Source organism: Nyctereutes procyonoides, unplaced genomic scaffold, assembly GCF_905146905.1.
Source record: "Nyctereutes procyonoides isolate TBG_1078 unplaced genomic scaffold, NYPRO_anot_genome, whole genome shotgun sequence".
NCBI classification, from domain to species: domain Eukaryota; kingdom Metazoa; phylum Chordata; class Mammalia; order Carnivora; family Canidae; genus Nyctereutes; species Nyctereutes procyonoides.
In genome coordinates, this window is record NW_026575035.1 from 1,949,991 (window position 1) to 1,970,236 (window position 20,246).

Genomic DNA, 20,246 nt, shown 5'->3' on the forward strand with positions numbered 1-20,246 from the left:
GGCCAAGGGTCTGCAGGTTCATCAGCATCTGCCCATATGCCCCATTCTGATTTTCAGAATTCACCACCACCTTCTTAATGCCCCAATTTTAACACTAGAGGACCTGTGAAGTTGGGAACTCAGTTTGCATTGCTATTCAGCCATCTGCAGAAGTAGATTTTGGGTTTTTTTGTTATTTTGGGGCCTTTTTTTTTTTTTTTTTAAATCTTGGGCCTGAAGCTAAAGGAGATAAAGATTTCTTTTAGGAGAGTTATAGATGCTTTCAGATCCCTTATGGTAACCTTTAGCTGGGAATTTAAACCCCCCACGAGGTTATCATTTTCCAGTGCAATTAACAGCAAATGACACTTTTATACTTCTGTATTTGACCTAATTGATAATGAGGCAGAAGATACTTCCCATGACAAAGCCTTGCCTTCTATAGGCACTTGGTTATAGGTGTCCACAGATGTTAATTTAAGAAACTGCCTTGCCAATGCACATTGTGGACCATCAGTGTCCCTTATTGTGGAAATGGGTTCACTTATCCCTTTAGGTTCAATCAATTTAGAAAACAAACCCCAGATAGCCCAGAATTAATGTAGACAACCCATCTTACAATTGTGTTCTTCTGGAACCATTTTGGTAGTCTCATCTTCTTGTGTTCACAGCCTTAACCTAGGGACTTTTTTGAGTACCTATTTATGAGACAATTCCTGTCCTGTACACTTCTTCTAGGCTTTATTTGCTTGTTAACCCTGTGCTTTTGTTGTGCAGGGTTAGAATAAAAAGTAGAAGTAGATAGCAGTGCATTTTATAGCAGATCCCTAAAAACATGTTTTGACTATTGAGTTTGTTAATTATTGGTACTTGGATAACACAGGAAGAGGTGGTGCCAAGGATAGGGTGGAAATTGATTTTAGAAGGTTCATTTTAGAATAGTCAGTAAATACATCCATCCTGTTTCTTTATTTGTCTTCCAGGAACTAAGATAATATATTTATGTAAACTTTTTTAGTACTGACCAAAACAGACCTCTCCTTTTCCATCTTAAAGGATTATAGCAAAGAAGACAAACTTTTAACAATTGATTTTAAATGTGATGAATGTTATTAAATAAATTGCATAATATTAGAACTAGAAGATATAATGCTGGGGCAACCCCGGGTGGCTCGGTGGTTTAGGGCTGCCATCAGCCCAGGACCTGATCCTGGAGACCTGGGATCGAGTCCCACGTTGGACTCACTGCATGGAGCCTGCTTCTCCCTCTCCCTGTGTCTCTGTCTCTGTCTCTCTCTGTCTCTCATGAATAAATAAATAAAATCTTTAAAAAAAAAAGAAGATCATGCTAAGTGAAATAAATCAGAGAAGGACAAATACCATATGATTTCACTCATGTGGAATTTAAGAAACAAAACAAATGAACAAAGGAAAAAGATACCCAAAAAAACCCCCAAACAAACCCAATCTTCTAAATATAGAGATCAAACTGGTGGTTGCCAAAAGGGAAATGAGTGAGGATGGGGGAAATAGATACAGGGGATTAAGAGTATACTTAGGATGGGCACTGAGTAATGTGTAGAATTGTTGCATCATTACATTGTGCACCTGAAACTAATATAGCCCTGTATGTTAATTATACTTCGATTAAGAGAAAAAAACTATGTAGTAATTATAGTAGGATCTTAGAACATGACAATTTAATTCCGTTTTAGAAGTGTCCCATATCCCAGAATGGTTTGAAGTACTGTTCCATGTGTATACCTGCATGCTTTATCTTTTAATCAGATAACTTATGTCTTACTAGAAATCTTTAAGGAACCCTTTGGTCCCAAGGTTTTTTTCTGTCTCTCCACTTCCCTTCCATCATCTTTAAGGGTGTGACTCAAGCTCATCTCTTTTCAGAGAAGGCTACTGATTATCCAGCCTCCTTTTGTAATTCTGTTTCTCCCTACTTAGCATAATTATTTTCCTACTATGATGATATCTCTCTATTATAGAGGTTTCTAAACTTATTTTTTATCATGCTCCTTCACTAAAAAATCTTTGAGCATATATTCCAGTATTTACTAGAAAGTTGCCTTCCATTTATGTTTATTACTTTATAAAATCCTTTTTACATTTTAGAATATTTAAGAATTCCTGTTACTAAATTTGTAGTTATCCAATCCATTTTTTATTCCATTTTTTATTATAATATTTATTACTTTATAAAATCCTTTTTACATTTTAGAATATTTAAGAATTCCTGTTACTAAATTTGTAGTTATCCAATCCATTTTTTTTTCTTTTACAAATGAGAACACAAATTTAAGACTTAAATGACCTATTCAAGATTTTTTGGCTATTTAATGGCAGAGTTGGTCATAAAACTGAGGTTTCCTCAGTGTTTCTGTTATTTTGCTTTATGTTTCCTTCAAGTTTTAAAATAATATTTCTATATACTTTTCGTCTTCTGAAGTAACTTGTATTTAAGGGTCACTGTTCAGCCATATGTAGTTTTGAATAACAGGTATGGTATTTGCATGTAAAGTGAGATGGTTGAACAAATTGATATTTCATGTTTTTAGCACTAATAGCCTCTGATTCCAGGCTGTATATTAAATGTCCTTATATGCGTGAAAGTTATATAAACTTAAAATACATTGAAACTTTAAAGTAATACATAGATTTTATGTTCTAGATTTTCTATAATAAGTAATATAAAGAAATATTCCTACATAGAAATTATTACTATTAGCATTTAATAGTATTTCTTTAGAAGGAATTATATTTGTATATATCACTATAAATGTATAAATTTATGTTAGTATGTATATAAATATGGACACAATTCTTTTTTTTAATATTTATTTATTTATTTATTTATTTATTTATTTATTTATTTATTTATTTATTTATTTATTTTGGTGGGGGCTGGAGAGGGGGCAGAGGGAGAGGGAGAGAATCTCAAGCATACTCCCCACTGAGTATGTGCTGAGGTCTTGGTCTCATGATCATGACCTGACCAAAATCAAGAGTCGGACACTTAACCAACTGAGCCACCTGGGTGCTCATTTGAACCATAATTTTTAAGTATGTACTCGATAGCCAGTATTCCCTGAAGTATTATAGGTATCACAACCTAATATGTGTAGAACTAACTTACCCTCTTACTTCTCCTGCACTGCTCTTACATCTTATTCATGGTTGCCCTTCTGCCTTACTTTCTGTAGCCAGTTGGAGATCAAGTCTTTGCGTACTGTTTGGTAAATAGCTCTTTATTCCTATGCTGTATTCCTGTGGCCACTGCATCAGTGTAGGCCTTATCATCCCTGTCCTAGCTAATTGGAGGAGCCTCTGAACACTTTTCTTTTAATTTTTCCCCCTCTTTCTGGTCCATCTTGCATACTGCTGTCAAAGATTTCTTTTTAAAAGAAGGAGCAAGTACTGTTACCCCATTAATGACAGACCTCTTTTGAATCTGACTTCACTATGGTACAAGACTCTTTATGACCTATATGTTGTTGTTTACAGCAACTTTTTGGACCCTAGTCTCTATTGTCATGTTGGTTTAACTCTGTGTTTTCCCTGCTATTTTACATATTTTTATATCAAGGCTAGAATAAGCCTAGTACATGACAGGTACTCCATACTGAACACATTTGGAAAATGAATAAATTAAAGTGATGTTGTTCCCTATATTTGTGATCCCTTCACCTTCCTCTATTCTACCTGGGCAGTCTTGTTCAACTTCTAGACCTTAAAGGGAAAAATAGTACAGTAGAATAATAGGAATACTTAGGGAATCTGAGCCCTGTGACCAATTCTTAAAGGAAGCAGTCAGCTCTACCTGCCTTATCTATGATAACTCTATGAATGAGCTTTATGGGAACATTTCCATCACCAGGGTTAGACACTGAGCTCCATGGTATATCCAGCAGGTGACAGTGTACCTACTATAATCTCTGTAGTCTGCATCAGCAGAAGAGGAGCTAACAGTGTTATTGTCAACGTGGGTTGATGGAATTGCTACACTTACTTTTTTTTAGAAGACATTTGGCAAATAACGAATTCAGAAATAGTTCTAGATTATGACTTTTGAAGGAGAGCTTTTGTCTGATTACTTGAATAGTGTCCAAACAATATAGTGAGTGTACAATTTAAAAGCAAATTTCAGGTGTTAATCCAGGGGTTTTATGCTTGTGGTAAAATCATTTTCAGTCACTCAAAATACATTGATTTCCATTGTAAAATGTAACAAAGTGTAGGCAAAAATGATGGAACAAAAAACAATAGCATTCTATTACTATTTGAATTTTAAATCTCTTTTAAAATATCTTTCATACCCTGAATAGCCAAAGTAACCTTGAAAAAAAAGAACAAACCTGGAGATACCACGATTCCTGATTTCAAACTGTATTGCAAAGCTGTAGTTATCGTTATCAAAGCAGTATGTTATTGGCATATAGACCATGGAACAGAATAGAGAGCTCAAAAGAAACCTACATGTATATGTTAAGTTAATTTATGACGAAAGAGCCAAGAATATACGTGGGGAAAGGGCAGTTTCTTTAATAAATGGTGATGGGAAAACTGTATAACTGCAAGCAAAAGTATGAAACTGGACTCCTGTCTTTCAGCATATACAAAAATTAAAAATTAACTCAAAATGGATTAAAGATTTGAACATAAGACCTAAACCCATAAATCTGGAAGAAAATGTGTGGTAAGGTCCTTGGTAATATATCTTGGTGATGATTTTTTGAATCTGACACAAAAGCAAAAGCAACAAAAGCAAAAATAAGTGGGACTACATCAAACTGAAAAGCTTCTTACAGCAAAGCAAGGAAACCATCAGCAAAATGAAAGGCATCTACTGAATGGGAGGAAATATTTATAAATCATCTATCCAATAAGAGGTTAATATCCAAAATATTTAAATAATCAAAAAAATATTTAAATAATCATATAACTCAGTAGAAAACAAAATAAAAATGGACAGAAATTCTAAGACATTTTTCTAAAGAAGACATATGGATAACCCACAAGTATGTAAAAGATACTCAACATCATTAATCATAAGGGAAATACAAAGCAAAACCACAGTGAGGTAACCTCACCTGTTAAAATAGCTATTATCAAAAAGACAAGGAGTGACACATATTGGTAAAGATGTAGAGAAAAGGGAATGCTGTACCACTGTTGGTGGAAATGTAAATTTCTTATAGTCACTATGGAAAACAGTATAGAGGTTTCTAAAAAATTTAAGAATGGGGGCAGCCCGGGTGGCTCAGTGGTTTAAGCACCCCCAGGGCATGATCCTGGAGACCCAGAATCGAGTCCCACATCAAGCTCCCTGCATGGAGCCTGCTTCTCCCTCTGCCTGTGTCTGTGCCCCTCTCTGTGTCTCTCATGAATAAATAAATAAAATCTTTAAAAAAATGTATAAAAAAAATTAAAGAATGGAACTACTATATGACCCAGCAATTCTGTTTATCTGAAGACAGTAAAAACATTAACTCAAAAAGTGTATGCACCCCCATGTTCATAGCAGCATATATAATAACCAAGATATGGAAATAACCTAAGTTTTCACTGATGGATGAATAAAGAAAATGTTGTGTGTATATATACATATACATAATGTGTGTATATATACATATACATAATGGAGTATTGTTCAGTCATAAAAAAGAAGGAAATCTTGCCATTTGCAAAAATATTGATGGATGTTGAGGGCATTATGCTAAGTGAAATAAATCAGAGGAAGACAAATATGTATGATATCACTCACTTGATCATTAAAAAAAGTTCATGGGGATCCCTGGGTGGCGCAGCGGTTTGGCGCCTGCCTTTGGCCCAGGGCGCGATCCTGGAGACCCGGGATCGAATCCCACATCGGGCTCCCGGTGCATGGAGCCTGCTTCTCCCTCTGCCTGTGTCTCTGCCTATCTCTCTCTTTCTCTCTGTGTGACTATCATAAATTAAAAAAAAAAAAAAAAAGTTCATGGATACTGAGAACAGATAGGGGGTTGCCAGAGGTGGGATGGGGGGTGGGAGAGTGATCTGAGGTCAAAAACTACAAACTTACACTTATAAAATGGGGGGAATACAGCATGGTGACTATAGTTACTAGTACTGTGTTTTGTATTTGAAAGTTCCTAATGGAACAGATCTTAAAAATTCTCATCATAAGAAAACATACTTTTTTGTAAGTATATATGATGATGGATATTAATTAACCAGGCTTATTGTTGTGATCATTTCACAGTATATATAAATATCAAATCATTATGTTATAAACCTGAAACTATTATGTCATATTATATGTTGTGATTATACTTCAATATAAAAAGTCACTCATAATTTAATGAAATTTATAAATATTTTACAACAGATTTACTAAAAGGCCTTAAGAGATCTTATTAAATAATTAGTCATTAACACTTAATTATTTTCTCAAACTTAGGAGGAAATAGTTTGTCATACAATCTTAGCCCAAACATCTCTTTACAGTTAAAAGATTGCATTATTTAAGGAACAGACTCTAGTGATGGCTAAATTATTTTTAATAAGTGTTTAAAACTATTGGATTTACTACTTGATCTTCCTATCACCTAAAGCTGTTTTGATTAGACTGTAGCTTCAATGGAAAGTCTTCCAAAGGGGCTGGAGTGGGGGTAGGGAGAGGGGAGAAGAGGAGGAAGAGGGAGGAGGAGCTTTCAACCACAGGAGTAGAGTAATGAGAAAGCAGGTCATAGGAAGAAGAGTCCAGTCCAACACTGGACTCAAATTGTACCTGTAGCTCTTTGACCTCTTTGACTGCAAGCAGGATGAGGCCTAGAAGCTGATACTCTGCTTTTCCTTTGAGCAGTGCTCTTTTCAGCTGCTCTGGTGGCAGCTGTTATGGAGGACATAGTGGCTCCCAGTGGAGTGTCATAGTAGCTACTCTTGTCACTGCTGGCTTGGTATTACTCTTTGTGCTACCTCTAGAGGACAACTCATAGCCCATGTCTGCATTGAGCCTGTAGAATGTATTTCATCCTTGGCTCTCTGCAAGAAATAACTATTTGTTTGAGGTGCTTATTTAAGGATCTTTAATATTATACTCTGTGGAGTTATAAAACTAGTAGTAAGGTTCAAAGCATAATATTCCTGGCTACCATTTAGTTTTATTTGACATCTAGATATACGGACTTGTTTTGGTTTAGATGGACACTTCAGTCCTCAGGATTCCTTCCCAGTGTGTTTCAATTCACTGAAACAGATCCATCACCATACCCTCCTTCCCGCATCTAAGGGACTTGGCATCAGCCAAATATTTTGACTTTTTCCTTGAGGCAGAAGTCACAGACTTTTGGTCTTTGAGCCAAAGTGTGTTTTACTAGATTGATAAAGTAAAAGACTTTTTAAAAAATAAACATGGAAAAATTGGAAATTTTTTTTAAAGTAGTTTTTACCCTACAGCTTGGTTACACTTAGTCACTTCTTTTTTTTTTTTTTAAGATTTATTTATTTATTTTTATTTATGATAGACAGAGAAAGAGGCAGAGACACAGGAGGAGGGAGAAGCAGCCTCCATGCCAGGAGCCCGACATGGGACTCAATCCTGGGTCTCCAGGATCAGGCCCTGGGCCGAAGGCAGGCGCCAAACCGCTGAACCACCCAGGGATCCCCAAAATTGGAAATTTTATGTTAATACATGGATTTCTGGCTTTTCTTGGAGAATCAAAAGATGTGGCAACACTGAACTCAAATTGTAACTGTAGCTAGAGCTGAGTAGTGGCTGTATTTTTTATTTTTTATTTTTTTAGTCATTTTTTTTGGAAGATTTTATTTATTTATTCATTCATGAGAGACACACAGAGAGAGGCAGAGACATAAGCAGAGGGAGCAGTAGGCTCCATGCAGGGAGTCCGATGTGGGACCCGATCCCCGGACTCCAGGATCATGCCCTGAGCCAAAGGCAGATGCTCAACCACTGAGCCACCTGGTGTCCCAATGGCTGTACTTTTTAGACTGACACATATTCTGCTTACCAAGTCCCCACTCAGCCTAGCTTTTGAATTTGTAATCCTTGGAGTACTACATGTATTAAAATGAGTCATAAATATGGTTTTATAATTTTTAGAGTAAGTTTACTATCAAACTCTTAATAATTCTCCCTGAAATAACAGATGTAAAACTTATTCCAAATACAGGGTGTAGGTAGATTAAATTGTTACTATTCTTCTGTAATTAGTTCTCAAAAACAGAAACTTAGTGCTTCCCTTAGTTTGAGCCAAAGAATGCACATACCACAGCAGACACAAATTAAAGAATGAGTAGAAGGTACAAGTCTGTACTCATGGATTTCTGAAAAAGCATGTTTGGAAAAAATTTGTAAGTTAAAAAAAGAAGGAAAAAAAAAAAAAGAAGGAGCCTGCATTATAGGTTCAGTCATACCTTAAGTAAATTCAGTGTGTAAAAAAGACTCCTAGAAAATGAGCAGCACAAAACAAGGAGCTGTATTTAAATTTTAAAAAGCCCTTTTATTTGGCTATTTTTTTAAATTAAAGTATAATTAATATACTGTGTTACATTAGTTCAGGTATATGATATGATTCAGCAATTCTATACATTAATGCTCATCATGGTAAGTGTATTCTTAATCCCCTAGGTTTCACTCATTCCCGCCCCCCCCCCCCATTTTCTCTGGCAACCACCAATTTGTTCTCTTTATTAAAGAGTCTTTTTTTGGGTTTGTCTCTTTTTATTTATTTGTTTGTTTTGTTTCTTAAATTTCACATGAGTAAAATTACTAAATTCTACATTCAGATGAAATCATATGACAGTTGTCTTTCTCCATCTGACTTATTTCATTTACCACTATATGCTATAGGTTTCATCCATGTTGTTGCAAATGGCAAGATCTCATTCTTTTTGTGGCTGAGTAATATTCCATTTTGTGTGTGTCCTCTTTATCCATTCATGTATCACCGGACACTTGGGTTGCTTTCATACTTTGGCTATTGTAAGTAATGCTACAATAAACATAGGGATGCATATAATCTTTTCAAATTAATTTTTTTCATTTTCTTTGATTAAATACCCAATAGTGGGATTACTAGATCATATGGTAATTGTATTTTTAATTTCTTGAGGACTATTTAGTTAGTCCCACTAAACTTGAATTTGAAAGGTTTTTTTTTGGCAGATAATCAGTATTAGGAATAAAGTTAATCACCTTCTTGAATGCCCACATGCTCAGACCCTGACCTCCCTCTGTCTCCATGGTAGGAGGTTTTGTCTTATAGGATACTCCTTACTTTTCTCACATTCCAGGTTCTACTCTGAGCCAACACATCATCATTTCCCACTAAACACTTTTCTTGGTTTCTTCTTGAAGAAGGAAAGGGAGGAACAGGAGGTTGAAGAGTATATCCATTTTTTTAAGCAAAATTCCATTTAAAATTTTTTTCTTATTGCTATAAAATGTAAATATACAGCATATTGACTTTTAAAAATTTCCCCTGTAAGATTTTATTATATCTTTCATACCTTTATATTGAATTATATGCTTATAAATCTCTCCTCTTTTTTTTAGGCTTCTCCAAAAAATATGGAATCCTTTGCATCTATGTTGAGACATTCTCCTCTTACTCAGATGGGACCTGCCAAGGATAAACTAGTCATTGGACGAATCTTCCATATTGTAGAAAATGATCTTTATATAGATTTTGGTGGCAAGTTTCATTGTGTATGTAGAAGACCAGAAGTGAATGGAGAGTAAGTAGAATCATTTCCAAGTGTTTTAAGAGTACTGATAAAAGTTAAGATACCTCAAAGTATTATTGAATTTTAATTGGTGATTTGCTAAAAGACAGAAAATATGCTTTATTTCTCTTCATTATGCTAATTAGGGAAGTTAGGCTGGATTCGCGTCATGTCATTTTAGTCACATTAGGCTAGATTCATATCTTCTCAAAGCAGTGAGAGCACTTTTGGGGAGATTTTGATGTTCATCTTGGTAATCAGCTATTCCCCACTGTAAAATTAAAACTAGCTTTATAGTAATATATGCTATTAAGGCCATTTTATAACTTTTTTTTGGTCTCCTGTTTTACAGTCTTCTGCTTCTCAGAGAAGCCTCCCTTTCTACTTCTTCATTCTCCTTTCCTCTCCCACTATCAAATTCTGATACTTTATTATCTTCTTTTCTTATTTTGCACTACTTTCAGAATTATAATTTTTCTTATTATAGAACAGTATTCATTCTGTTTATAGCCAATAAGTAAAGATATTTGTGAATATAAATATGCACTGGGGAAACCATTAAGGTGGAAGATCTAGGAGTAGAATATCAGGAGAAAGGAGATGTGGAAATAAGATTCTGGGATTGGAAAACAATAGTAAGCAATATAGAAATGATTTTTCCCATAAGTTTTTAATATGCACACTTTTAAAATTTCAGTATTTCTAGTACCAGGATGCATCTTAGATGCATTCAAGGATGCATCTTGAATGTCAATTCAATTGGCAGTGTTTTTTTTTTTTATTCTTAATAGTACATAATGGTGAATCTAGTACACAGTGGCGTCTTAGGATGAAATTACAGTGATTAAGAAGTTTGTGATGTTTAAGAATGAATCATATTGTAGAAATGAATAGGGTAAGAGTAACTCTAGATCTAAGTGAGCAGTTATGAAAATTGGTTGCCTCTCTCCTGAGAGCTCTGGATATCTAGAGGTCCAAATGATTAGGAGACATGAACTCATTCTACCTGAATCTGAATTAGATCGGACAAACTTAGTATAAATTTCCTCAGATCAGTGGTATTCAATAAAAAAAGTCCCAGATTGCCAATGTCTGTGGTCTAAAACACTCTCACCATGGCCAATCTTAAGTTTCCAATGTAATGTTAATCAAATGCAGAGTTGGGAATATATATATACATACTCAGCTCCCATAAGGTGGCGTAGTCTGGCTCCAGCACACCTCTACCTCAGATAATCAGAAGCTAAACGGTGTCTTGCAAGGTAGGTGCCATGAACCAAGTGATACCTGGAGGAGCAAATGGGCTTCTTATGCTGCCTGGCACTGAGAGGTAATAGCTCGAGATAGCTGTCTTGTTATATCAAATAACATACATGCTTAATCAAAAGTAGTAAGACCTCAAGAAATTTCTAAGTAGGATAAGTCTGTCAATCTAGATATTAATACTATCTATTGTGTAATGGGTCATTGAAGGGATTAAATCAGATAATGTATGTAAAGATTTAGAACAGTGATTGATATATGATAAACATGTACTGTTATTACTATTCTTGAAATTGTAGTGATTTGTATTTTTTGTGAACCAATTATAACATTCCTCAAGAGTTCCTATCAATGAGGGTTTATGCAGGAGGCAAGTATGAAGATATGCAGTCCCAAAGTTATCCTTTAAAAGAGGCATCCTAAGCTCTTGGATACTGTCAGTAGTATCTGTGGCAGATCATTTTTCATTAATAGAGAATATATCAGTAATTTAAAAATGAAGTACTGTTTTATTTTATACAAGAAATCTTCTCAGGTGCAGTAGCCATCTTTATTCTCACGAGCTGACCTCTCTTACAGCCAGAACATCAGGTATTAACTTTACAAAAAAATGTATTTTACAGATAACACTGCTGAATTATGGATATTTCACCTGCTTAGTCAGATTTATTATAAGTTACAAGTATAGTAAACACAGTTCCTTATATTTTTGAATGGCAATTTTTTATGATATTTCTTTTTTTCTTTTTAAACATTTATTTATTCATGAGAGACACAGCAAGAGACATGGGCAGAAGGAGAAGCAGGCTCCCTATGGGGAGCCCGATGCAGAACTTGATCCCAGGACCCTGGGATCACACCCTGAGCCAAAGGCAGACTCTCAGCCACCAAGCCACCCAGGTGCCCCTCTTTGTGGGTATTATTTTATGTATACTGTTCTTTTTTCTCATTTCATTAAATTTTTAAAGCATTAATTTTGTCATTATGTTATATTTTTGAGCATAATATTACAGAATGTCTTAGAGACTAGAAGTTCTGATTTGATTCTCAGGCCTTACTGCATCACAGAATTTTAAGTATCAGTATTTGTGACTAGATATTTCTCTAGTAACTGTCATAATATGGTTTGAGTTTATTTTATGTACAGTATAGCTTTAAATGATTAAATACTAGAATTTGTTGCAACATTTATTAAGTCTTAATTTTTCATTGAAAACTATGCACATACCATAGAAGCACATACCATAGAAGCACATATTCTGTTACAGAAATTACTGTATGGTTGAAGCTCTTATCTTCACATATATTCCTGCCAGTGAAACAGTCTATTTAACAGAAGTTTTTGGGGTGAGACTGATGGCTTATAATAATTTTGCAAGGAAATTGTCTAGTCTGTGGAGCAGTCACTGTATTAGAGTCTTTTTTTAAATGTATTTAGTAGAGTTAAATGCCTGCATCTTTTTTTTTCTTTTTGTAGTTATCTGCAATAGTTATTTTTCAACTCCTGCTTCTGAGTGTCCCGTATCCAATTACTCTTACCAGAAATTTTCACTTCAACTTCCAAATCACTCACAAAATCAATATATTCATGACTGAGGATCATGAAGAGGGGGGGAATCATGCTGGTGCAGAATTTGATTTGTTCATTTGTTCATCCATTCATTCATTCAGCAAATATTTACTGGACCTCCTCAGTTTGGCAGGCACTGTTGTAAGGGCTGGTAAACTATCCAGACTAGCTCTCTGTCTGCCTTCATGAAGTTGGGCAACAACTTCTACTGGAGAAAGAATGTATAGTAAACAAGTACAGAAATCAGTTTTTAAAATTGGTAATTACATGAGTAAAAAAGGGCTAATATGGTGACAAAATGTCCGGCAGGTAGAAGATAATAGTAGTTAGGAAAGGGCTTTGACTTCTATTGCTGAAAGTCTGAAAATACTCTGAGTGCCTTTTTTTTTTTTTTTCTTTTAATGATAAGCAAGAGTCAAAGCTTAAATTCTATTCCTCTCTTGTCCTACAGACTGGTAATGTTATTTCTAATAATGTGCTAAGGAGAGTAGTTCACCTTAGCCAAGATTTGACCCATGACAAACCATAAGAGACTCTCTTTTTAAAAAATTTTTATTTATTTATTCATGAGAAACACACAGAGAGAGAGAGGCAGAGGGAGAAACAGGCTCCATGCAGGGAGCCTGATGTGGGACTGGGTTCCAGGACTCCAGGATTACACCCTGGGCGGAAGGCAGGTGCTAAACCGCTGAGCCACCTGGGAATCCCCACCGTAAGAGACTCTTAACCATATGAAACAAACCGAGGGTTGCTGGAGCAGCAGAATGGGGTAATTTGGTGATAGGCATTAAGGAGGGCGGGTGAGGTAATGAGCACTGGGTGTTACATGCAATTGATAAATTACTGAACTCTACATCTGAAACTAAAGATGTACTACTATATGTTAGCTAATTGAATTTAAATTTAAGAAAAAGAAGGAAAGTAGGGGATATTTTCCCCACTTTCCAAGTGAAGAAAGTGAGTCTCCATGCATAATGTATTGCATGTATTACAGTGACACAACTGGTAATTAAGGCAGGGATTCAAACTTTAGGCTGTGTGTGTCATACACAGCCCATGAATGTTCTTTTCAACTCTACTATGCTGCTCTCTAGATCCCGCAGCATGTAGTTACTTAGTATCATAAGACCCTCCTAAAAGGATCTCACATAGGAGCCAGTTTTTATACCAGCAACCCTGAAAACAGTGTGATAGTAAAGCTCTATGGAGGCCTGTTAAAGAATGGTAGGTAGCCTGTTAAGATATTAATCTTTGGTTATGGTATCCATAGTCTAATATGTTTGGATAGTGTTACCACTAATAAGCTAATGACCAGTGGGTCCAGGCTTTGTTTCAGAATGGATGTGTAACAATTATGGTGAGACTTGTAGTTACAGGAGCTGATTAACTTCTAACAATGAGTTGTAGCTTAGAGTCATCTGGCCTCGTGTTATATGAGAAGGCTTTATTTCAAGAAAAGTTTATTTTGCAAATTGTAGAAAGTTGACTCTATATATGTAATACTCAATTTTTAATTCTTTGATTCTTTTTATAAAATATGTCATCTACTTTCCTTGAACTTTGTCAGACCAAAATGGTTTAACCTGTTTTTTTGGTCTTTGTTTTTGATGAACCAAGGTCATAATTACAAACATTAATGTCTGTGGTGTATCATAATCCAAATATATAGAATTATTACTCCTTAGCTGTACAACCCCTCTAATTCTGTAGTTTTTGTGTTTCACCTTTAGATGTCATCATTCTTTCTCTGCTGTTGTACTTATGTATGGATTTTTAGCTTTCTTGAAATTTTAATTTTCTTTTTCTAATATTCTGATGCCCAGAAAATTGGTCACCGAATTTGTTGTGCTTAAAATAAGATAATAATAATAGTAGTGTTTGTGAGTAATGACCTCTCAGCCTCTTCTATAAGTAAAGTGTATGTACTTTAATATATGGACTTCAACATGTATTTTAACAGCTCCTAAACTCGTTTGCTTAGTTCTCATTGGGTTCTTTGGAGACTTGATGTCACCAGATAACTAACTTCCTGATAAGTATAACTAGGTAGGGGTCTTGCCTGCATTGACTGCCTGTTCACTGATGCCTTTGGTAGGGATTGTCACATCTCAGGACAGTGTTTGTTGAGCCAGTCAGTGTGCCATTATCTTGCACATGAGTATTTATTGTGGTTGAGAGTTTAACAGTAGGAACATTAGTGAAAGTAAGGTGGGATTATTGGACCCCAAATACTATTTGAGATAGTATCAATTCTTACAGTAAATTTGTAAGTAAATCAGTAAATCCCTTAAGAACATTATTAAGCCAAGAGTATTGTTTTATAGCATTGATTAGTTTGATTGGCTTGGAATGTACCTGTAGTACTTTTTATTAGTCTCAAGAATTGAGCTGTTGATTTTATTATTTTTTTAATTAAGGTTTTATTTTGATTCTAGTATAGTTAATATACCATGGTATATTAGTTTCAGGTGTACAATATAGTGATTCAGCAAGTCCATACATCACCCAGTGCTCATCGCAACAAGTGTGCTCCTTAACCCCCATCATCTGTCTCACCCATCCCCTCTGGTAACCAGTTTGTTCTTTATACTTAAGAGTCTGTTTCTTTCTCTCTTTTTTCCTATGCTCATTTGTTTCTTAAATTCCATGTATGAGTGAAATCATATGGTGTTTGTCTTTCTCTGACTTATTTTGCTTATCAAAATGCCCTTTCGCTCCATCCATGTTTTTGCAAATGGCAATACTTCATTCTTTTTTATGGCTGAGTAATTTATATATCCGTATGTGTGTATATATATATATATATATGTATATATATATATATATAATTCTATTTTTAAATAAACTAGGTCATGGTGCAATTTTTCACTGAGTCAGGAAACAATGAGTAGCTATCATGCGTCACCTTTGTGTTTAATGCTGTTTAGGTTCAGATTAAAGACAGGGAGTTTCAGGGAGCTGATTGATTCAGTCAGGGGGATAGAGAAGTAAATCGATATATATTACACTGTATAAGTTCTGTTGACTGTCTCCTATAGGAATGGAGAAGAGGGGAATCCCTGATTCAGTTAGGTTGTCAGAGAAGGTTTCCCAGAGGAATTAGCAATTGAACTGAGTTGTAAAGGATGGATTGTAGGAGATAACAAAGAGCAAAAAATGGCTGTACTTGTAAAGTTTTAAGTGAGGGAGAGCCTGGCTTTTCTGGGAACTCAAATGGCATAGTTGGTTTAAGTTGAGAAGTGATGAGACAGTGGAGAGATGGGCAGGAGCCAGACCTTCAAGGGATTTATATACCATTCTAAAAAATTGGGACTTTTTTTCTGAAAGTGATAAAGAGCCATTAAAACAGACCTGGTTTGTGTTTCAATGAGAGCATTCTGGCAGTGTTGTGGAGCATATATTGGAAGAATGAAATGAGTCAGGCCAATAAAGAAGCTTCTGGAAGGAAGTGATGAGACCATTAATTAAGTCAGACAGTTAAGAGAGGAGACCTTTTTTTTAAAGATTTATTTATTTATTTATTCATGAGACACACACACACACACACACACAGAGAGAGAGAGAGAGAGAGAGAGAGAGAGAGAGAGAAACTGGCAGAGGGAGAAGCAGGCTCCATGCAGGAATCCCGACGTGGGACTCCATCCCAGGTCTCCAGGATCATACCCTGGGCTGAAGGCAGCGCTAAACCTCTGAGCTACCCGGGCTGCCTGAGAGGAGACTTTTGTTAGCAATTTAGGAGTTAGCAGAAACAGGTCTTGGTAACTAAGCATGGATAGTGAGGTAGAAGTTTGGTGTTTGATTTAAGACATGAATGACTAGGTAGATAGTAAATCTGGTCGTACTGGGGAGGTAGACATGGGGAATGGATTATATTGATAAAATGCCCAGATTTAGGTCAGTTTTGATTCTCTCATTCCCACTCATAGTCATACTACTTCTGATTATTATTAGTTAAGGAACATTTGTCTTTTTACTGAAGTATAAAATCCTTTTTATTAAACTATATTTATCTTGTTGGTTAAAGAGCCAAATTCTCTAAATCTTATTTCATTGTTATATTTTAATTTTGATTTTTCAAGAATTGTATGTATTTCTGTAAAATCATATAGTCCAGTTTTACAAATGAGGTCTATTTATTAATGTGTTAATGAAGATCACGTCTTTTAAAGCATTATTTCTACATTGGCATCTCTATCAAAACACACATGATTGACAGTTCTGAAAATCGAAGAGTTTCAAAACAAGCATGATTGGCAGGTCTAAGGTAACTAGCACGTGCACTGAATATTATTTGTACTTTTGTTTGACACTAAGGTAGAAAAAACGAGCTAATTTCCCAGTCTTTGTTTCTATTTCAGGTTGTATGATATATAGGGTCAAATAGAGTAGGATGGATATTGCATGTTTCAAAGACTGAAGTTTTCAAGGCGTGTTGGTGGGAGAAAAGAGAAAAAAAAGAATTTGAATTAAGTGGTTCTCTTTATTCCAGAGGACATGGTACACAATTTAAAAGTATGAATTTTTTTTAAATAGATTTGTGATTGAAAATCATTCTATCATATTTTCTTAACAGAGCTCTGATTATTTTTCAGGATAAAAGAGCATCTATTATATTTAACTTTTTAGTAAGTCTTAAGAATATGTGTAAATTATAAAATATCTCAGAAGTGTTCTGAGTTCATGAAACACATGTAATCAGGCTTCTGAATAGCATTTGATGTAAAAACAACAATAACAACAAAACCAAGCTCACAGATAAAGAGAATAGATTGATGTTTGCCAGAGGCAGGGAGTAGGAGGTGGTCAAAATGGGTGCTAGGGGAGCAAAAGGTACAAAATTACAGTAGTAAGCCTTGGGGATATGATGTATTACATGGTGACTGTTTTTAATAATACTGTATTACATATTCATAAGTTGCTAAGAGTAGATCTTAGAAGTTCTCATCACAAGAAAAAGAATTTCTTGCATAATTGTGTATGGTGACACTAGACTTACTCTGGTGATCGTTTCACAGTATATACAAATATCAAATTGTTATGTTTTACACCTGAAATTAATATGTTATATATGTCAGTTATACCTCAATAAAAAACATGTTTTTAATGAATAGCATTAGAGGTTATTTTTCCCCCTCAGATATATGGCATAGCATTCTTCTATTTGATTTGTTCTATTGTTTTATTTTGATTGATGTACAAAATTGATTTACTTTATATAGCATATTCACGTGCATAGCTGTATTAGCACAGAGATTGTGTAAATTTATATGTGTAATACATTTGCCATATATGCCTTCCCAGGACTGTAAAGGTTAAAAGTGAATCTGGAAACTACTATGGTGGCTGCTTGTTAAGGAATGCAAGCAATTAAGTGTTCCTGCAAAAGCTTTGAAGTTAATATCTTAATAGGATGAAGAGGAGAAAAAGTCAAGGCTGCACTCCCTACAATTGGTTCAGGCTGTAGTTCTATTGACTTAAGAATAGACTTTAGAAAAATTAAAAGCTCTCTTAAATAGAAAGTGTGAGTTCTACTTTAGTTTGTAGAATTTTGTATTAATTTAGATTGCCACTTTATAATATCTACAAACTCTCAGGGGCCCAGGATTTCAGTATGTATTCTGTAATTTGTGATTAATAATAAGAACAATAATAGCTAACATTTGTTGAGTATTCTAGCATATTAAGAGTTTTGCATGTAGTATTTTCTTTAATTTTTTTTATTACTTTGTGGTAGGTACTATTAGAATCTTCATTTAAAAAACATTGAAGAAACAAAGGCTATAGAGATTTTAAGTCACTTCCCCAAAGATAGCAGCTAGTAAGTAAACAGACCTGAGACAATGTGGCTCCATATTACTCACTACTTTATACTGATCAGATATACTTCCAGGGTGTGTGTGTGTGTGTGTGTGTGTGTATGATTTGTTAATTTTTTCAGCAAATGTTTATTGAGTATCTTAATTACAGTATGCTGAATGTAGTTTAAATGAACTGTGTGATGTCTAGAGGATATGTAGAGCACAGTAACTCAGAGGAATACAGGGATGAATGCCTATGTAAATGATGTGGTCAAACATTAGAAATCAAAGGAGAAGCTAGAGAAATGAAAGTTGAAATGGTTTCATAAACAACAACAAAAAAGGGCCTCCTCAAAGAGATGAAACTAGCTAGATTCTGAAAGATAAGGGGAGGATAAGGATAATATCCATACTCTGTTAGGAGATGGATATTAAGACGACATCCATGGGGAAAAGCATGAGTAGTGGCATGGAACTAAGAATGAGCTTGGTGGGGTTATGTTAGTTATCTCTACTTGTGTAATATGTTACTCCAAAACTTAGTGGCTTAAAACAATAAAAATTTATTCTATCACATAGTTGGTGTGGGTCAGGAATACCAGAGTGTTTTAGTTGAACAGTTATGGCTCAGAGTTTCTCATGAAGTTCAGACAAGATATTAGCTAGGGCTGCAGTCATCTGAAGGCTTGACTGAGGCTGGAGGATTTGATTCCAAGGCAGCTCGATCATGTGCCTAGTAGGTTAGTGCTGGCTGTGGGTAGGAAGGCCTGAGTTTCTTCTCACATGAACCTCTCCATTGGGCTGCTGAGTATCTTCACAGCATAGTAGTTAGCTTCCCCAAAAGTGAATAATTAAGAAAGGTTGAGGTGGTTATGATACCTCTTATAACCTAGTCCTGTGCATTGTCACTTTTGCCTTATTCTTTAAAAAAAAAAAAAAAGAAATTTAAGATTTTATTTACTTTTTTGACAGAAAAGAGAGAGAGCAAGCACAAGCAGGGGGAGTGGCAGAGGGAGAGGGAGAAGCAGGGTCCCAAACAAGCAGGGAGCCAGATGTTGGGCTCCATCCCAGGATCCCAGGATCATGACTCAAGCCAAAGGCAGACACTTAACTGACTGAATCACCCAGGTGCCTGAACTGCCTTATTCTCTTCATTAGAAGCAAGTCACTAAACCTAGCCCTCACTCAAGGGAAGGGAATTAGTCTCCACCTTTTAGAGGGAATTGTGTACAAAATATGTGTACATATTTTAAAATCACCACAATGGTCAGGAGCCCATGACTTGGTGAAGTTTTAGGGATTAAATACTTGTTTTGCTAGACAGGCAAGAGCCTGTATAGAAAACTCTGAATTTCAGGGTAAGAACTTACAACAATGGAAAGATAGCAGAGTGGCATTTGGGAAGTGATATTTATGTGTAATGACACTCATAATAAGGTGTGAGATGGGATGGACACGCAGGGACAGTTTTGAGACCGTTGTAGTCCAGGCAGGGGACTCATCTTCCAGGAGAGATGGGAAAGGAAAGCTAGGAGGGACTGTTCCCAGAAATGACCGGTGCTTGAGGTTTCCAGCCTGAGTGACTAGCAAAATAGAGGTCGCGGCAATAGGGAAGGTGGGCAGAGTTGCTGTTCACAATAAGGTAGCACATGGAGCTGTGTTTTAGACATGTTGTGGTTTTCTGTAGGTATTTGGCCATGTGGGATTGGATTGATGAAATGATGAAAAATTAGGCTGAGAGTAACAGCAATCCTGGAATTAGCAAGTTCATATTGGACTGTAAGTTTCTATATATTCTGCTTGTATCAGAAAAACAAAACCAAACCAAAAAAAAAAATGAAGGCAACGGCATCAGTGCTGATTTGTGTTTGTGCATTAGGGAGAGTGATTTGAAGAAA

At 35.4% G+C, this 20,246-nt stretch overlaps 1 protein-coding gene across 1 annotated transcript in view; it reads left to right on the forward strand.

The window, feature by feature from the left end:
- The window catches only part of MRPS28 (mitochondrial ribosomal protein S28), a 104,315-nt gene that overhangs the window by 13,129 nt on the left and 70,940 nt on the right, over positions 1-20,246 (forward strand). The window contains exon 2 of the mRNA XM_055318286.1: positions 9,548-9,729. Within this exon, the coding sequence (XP_055174261.1) occupies positions 9,548-9,729 (182 nt within the window). The remainder of the gene's footprint in view (positions 1-9,547; positions 9,730-20,246) is intronic.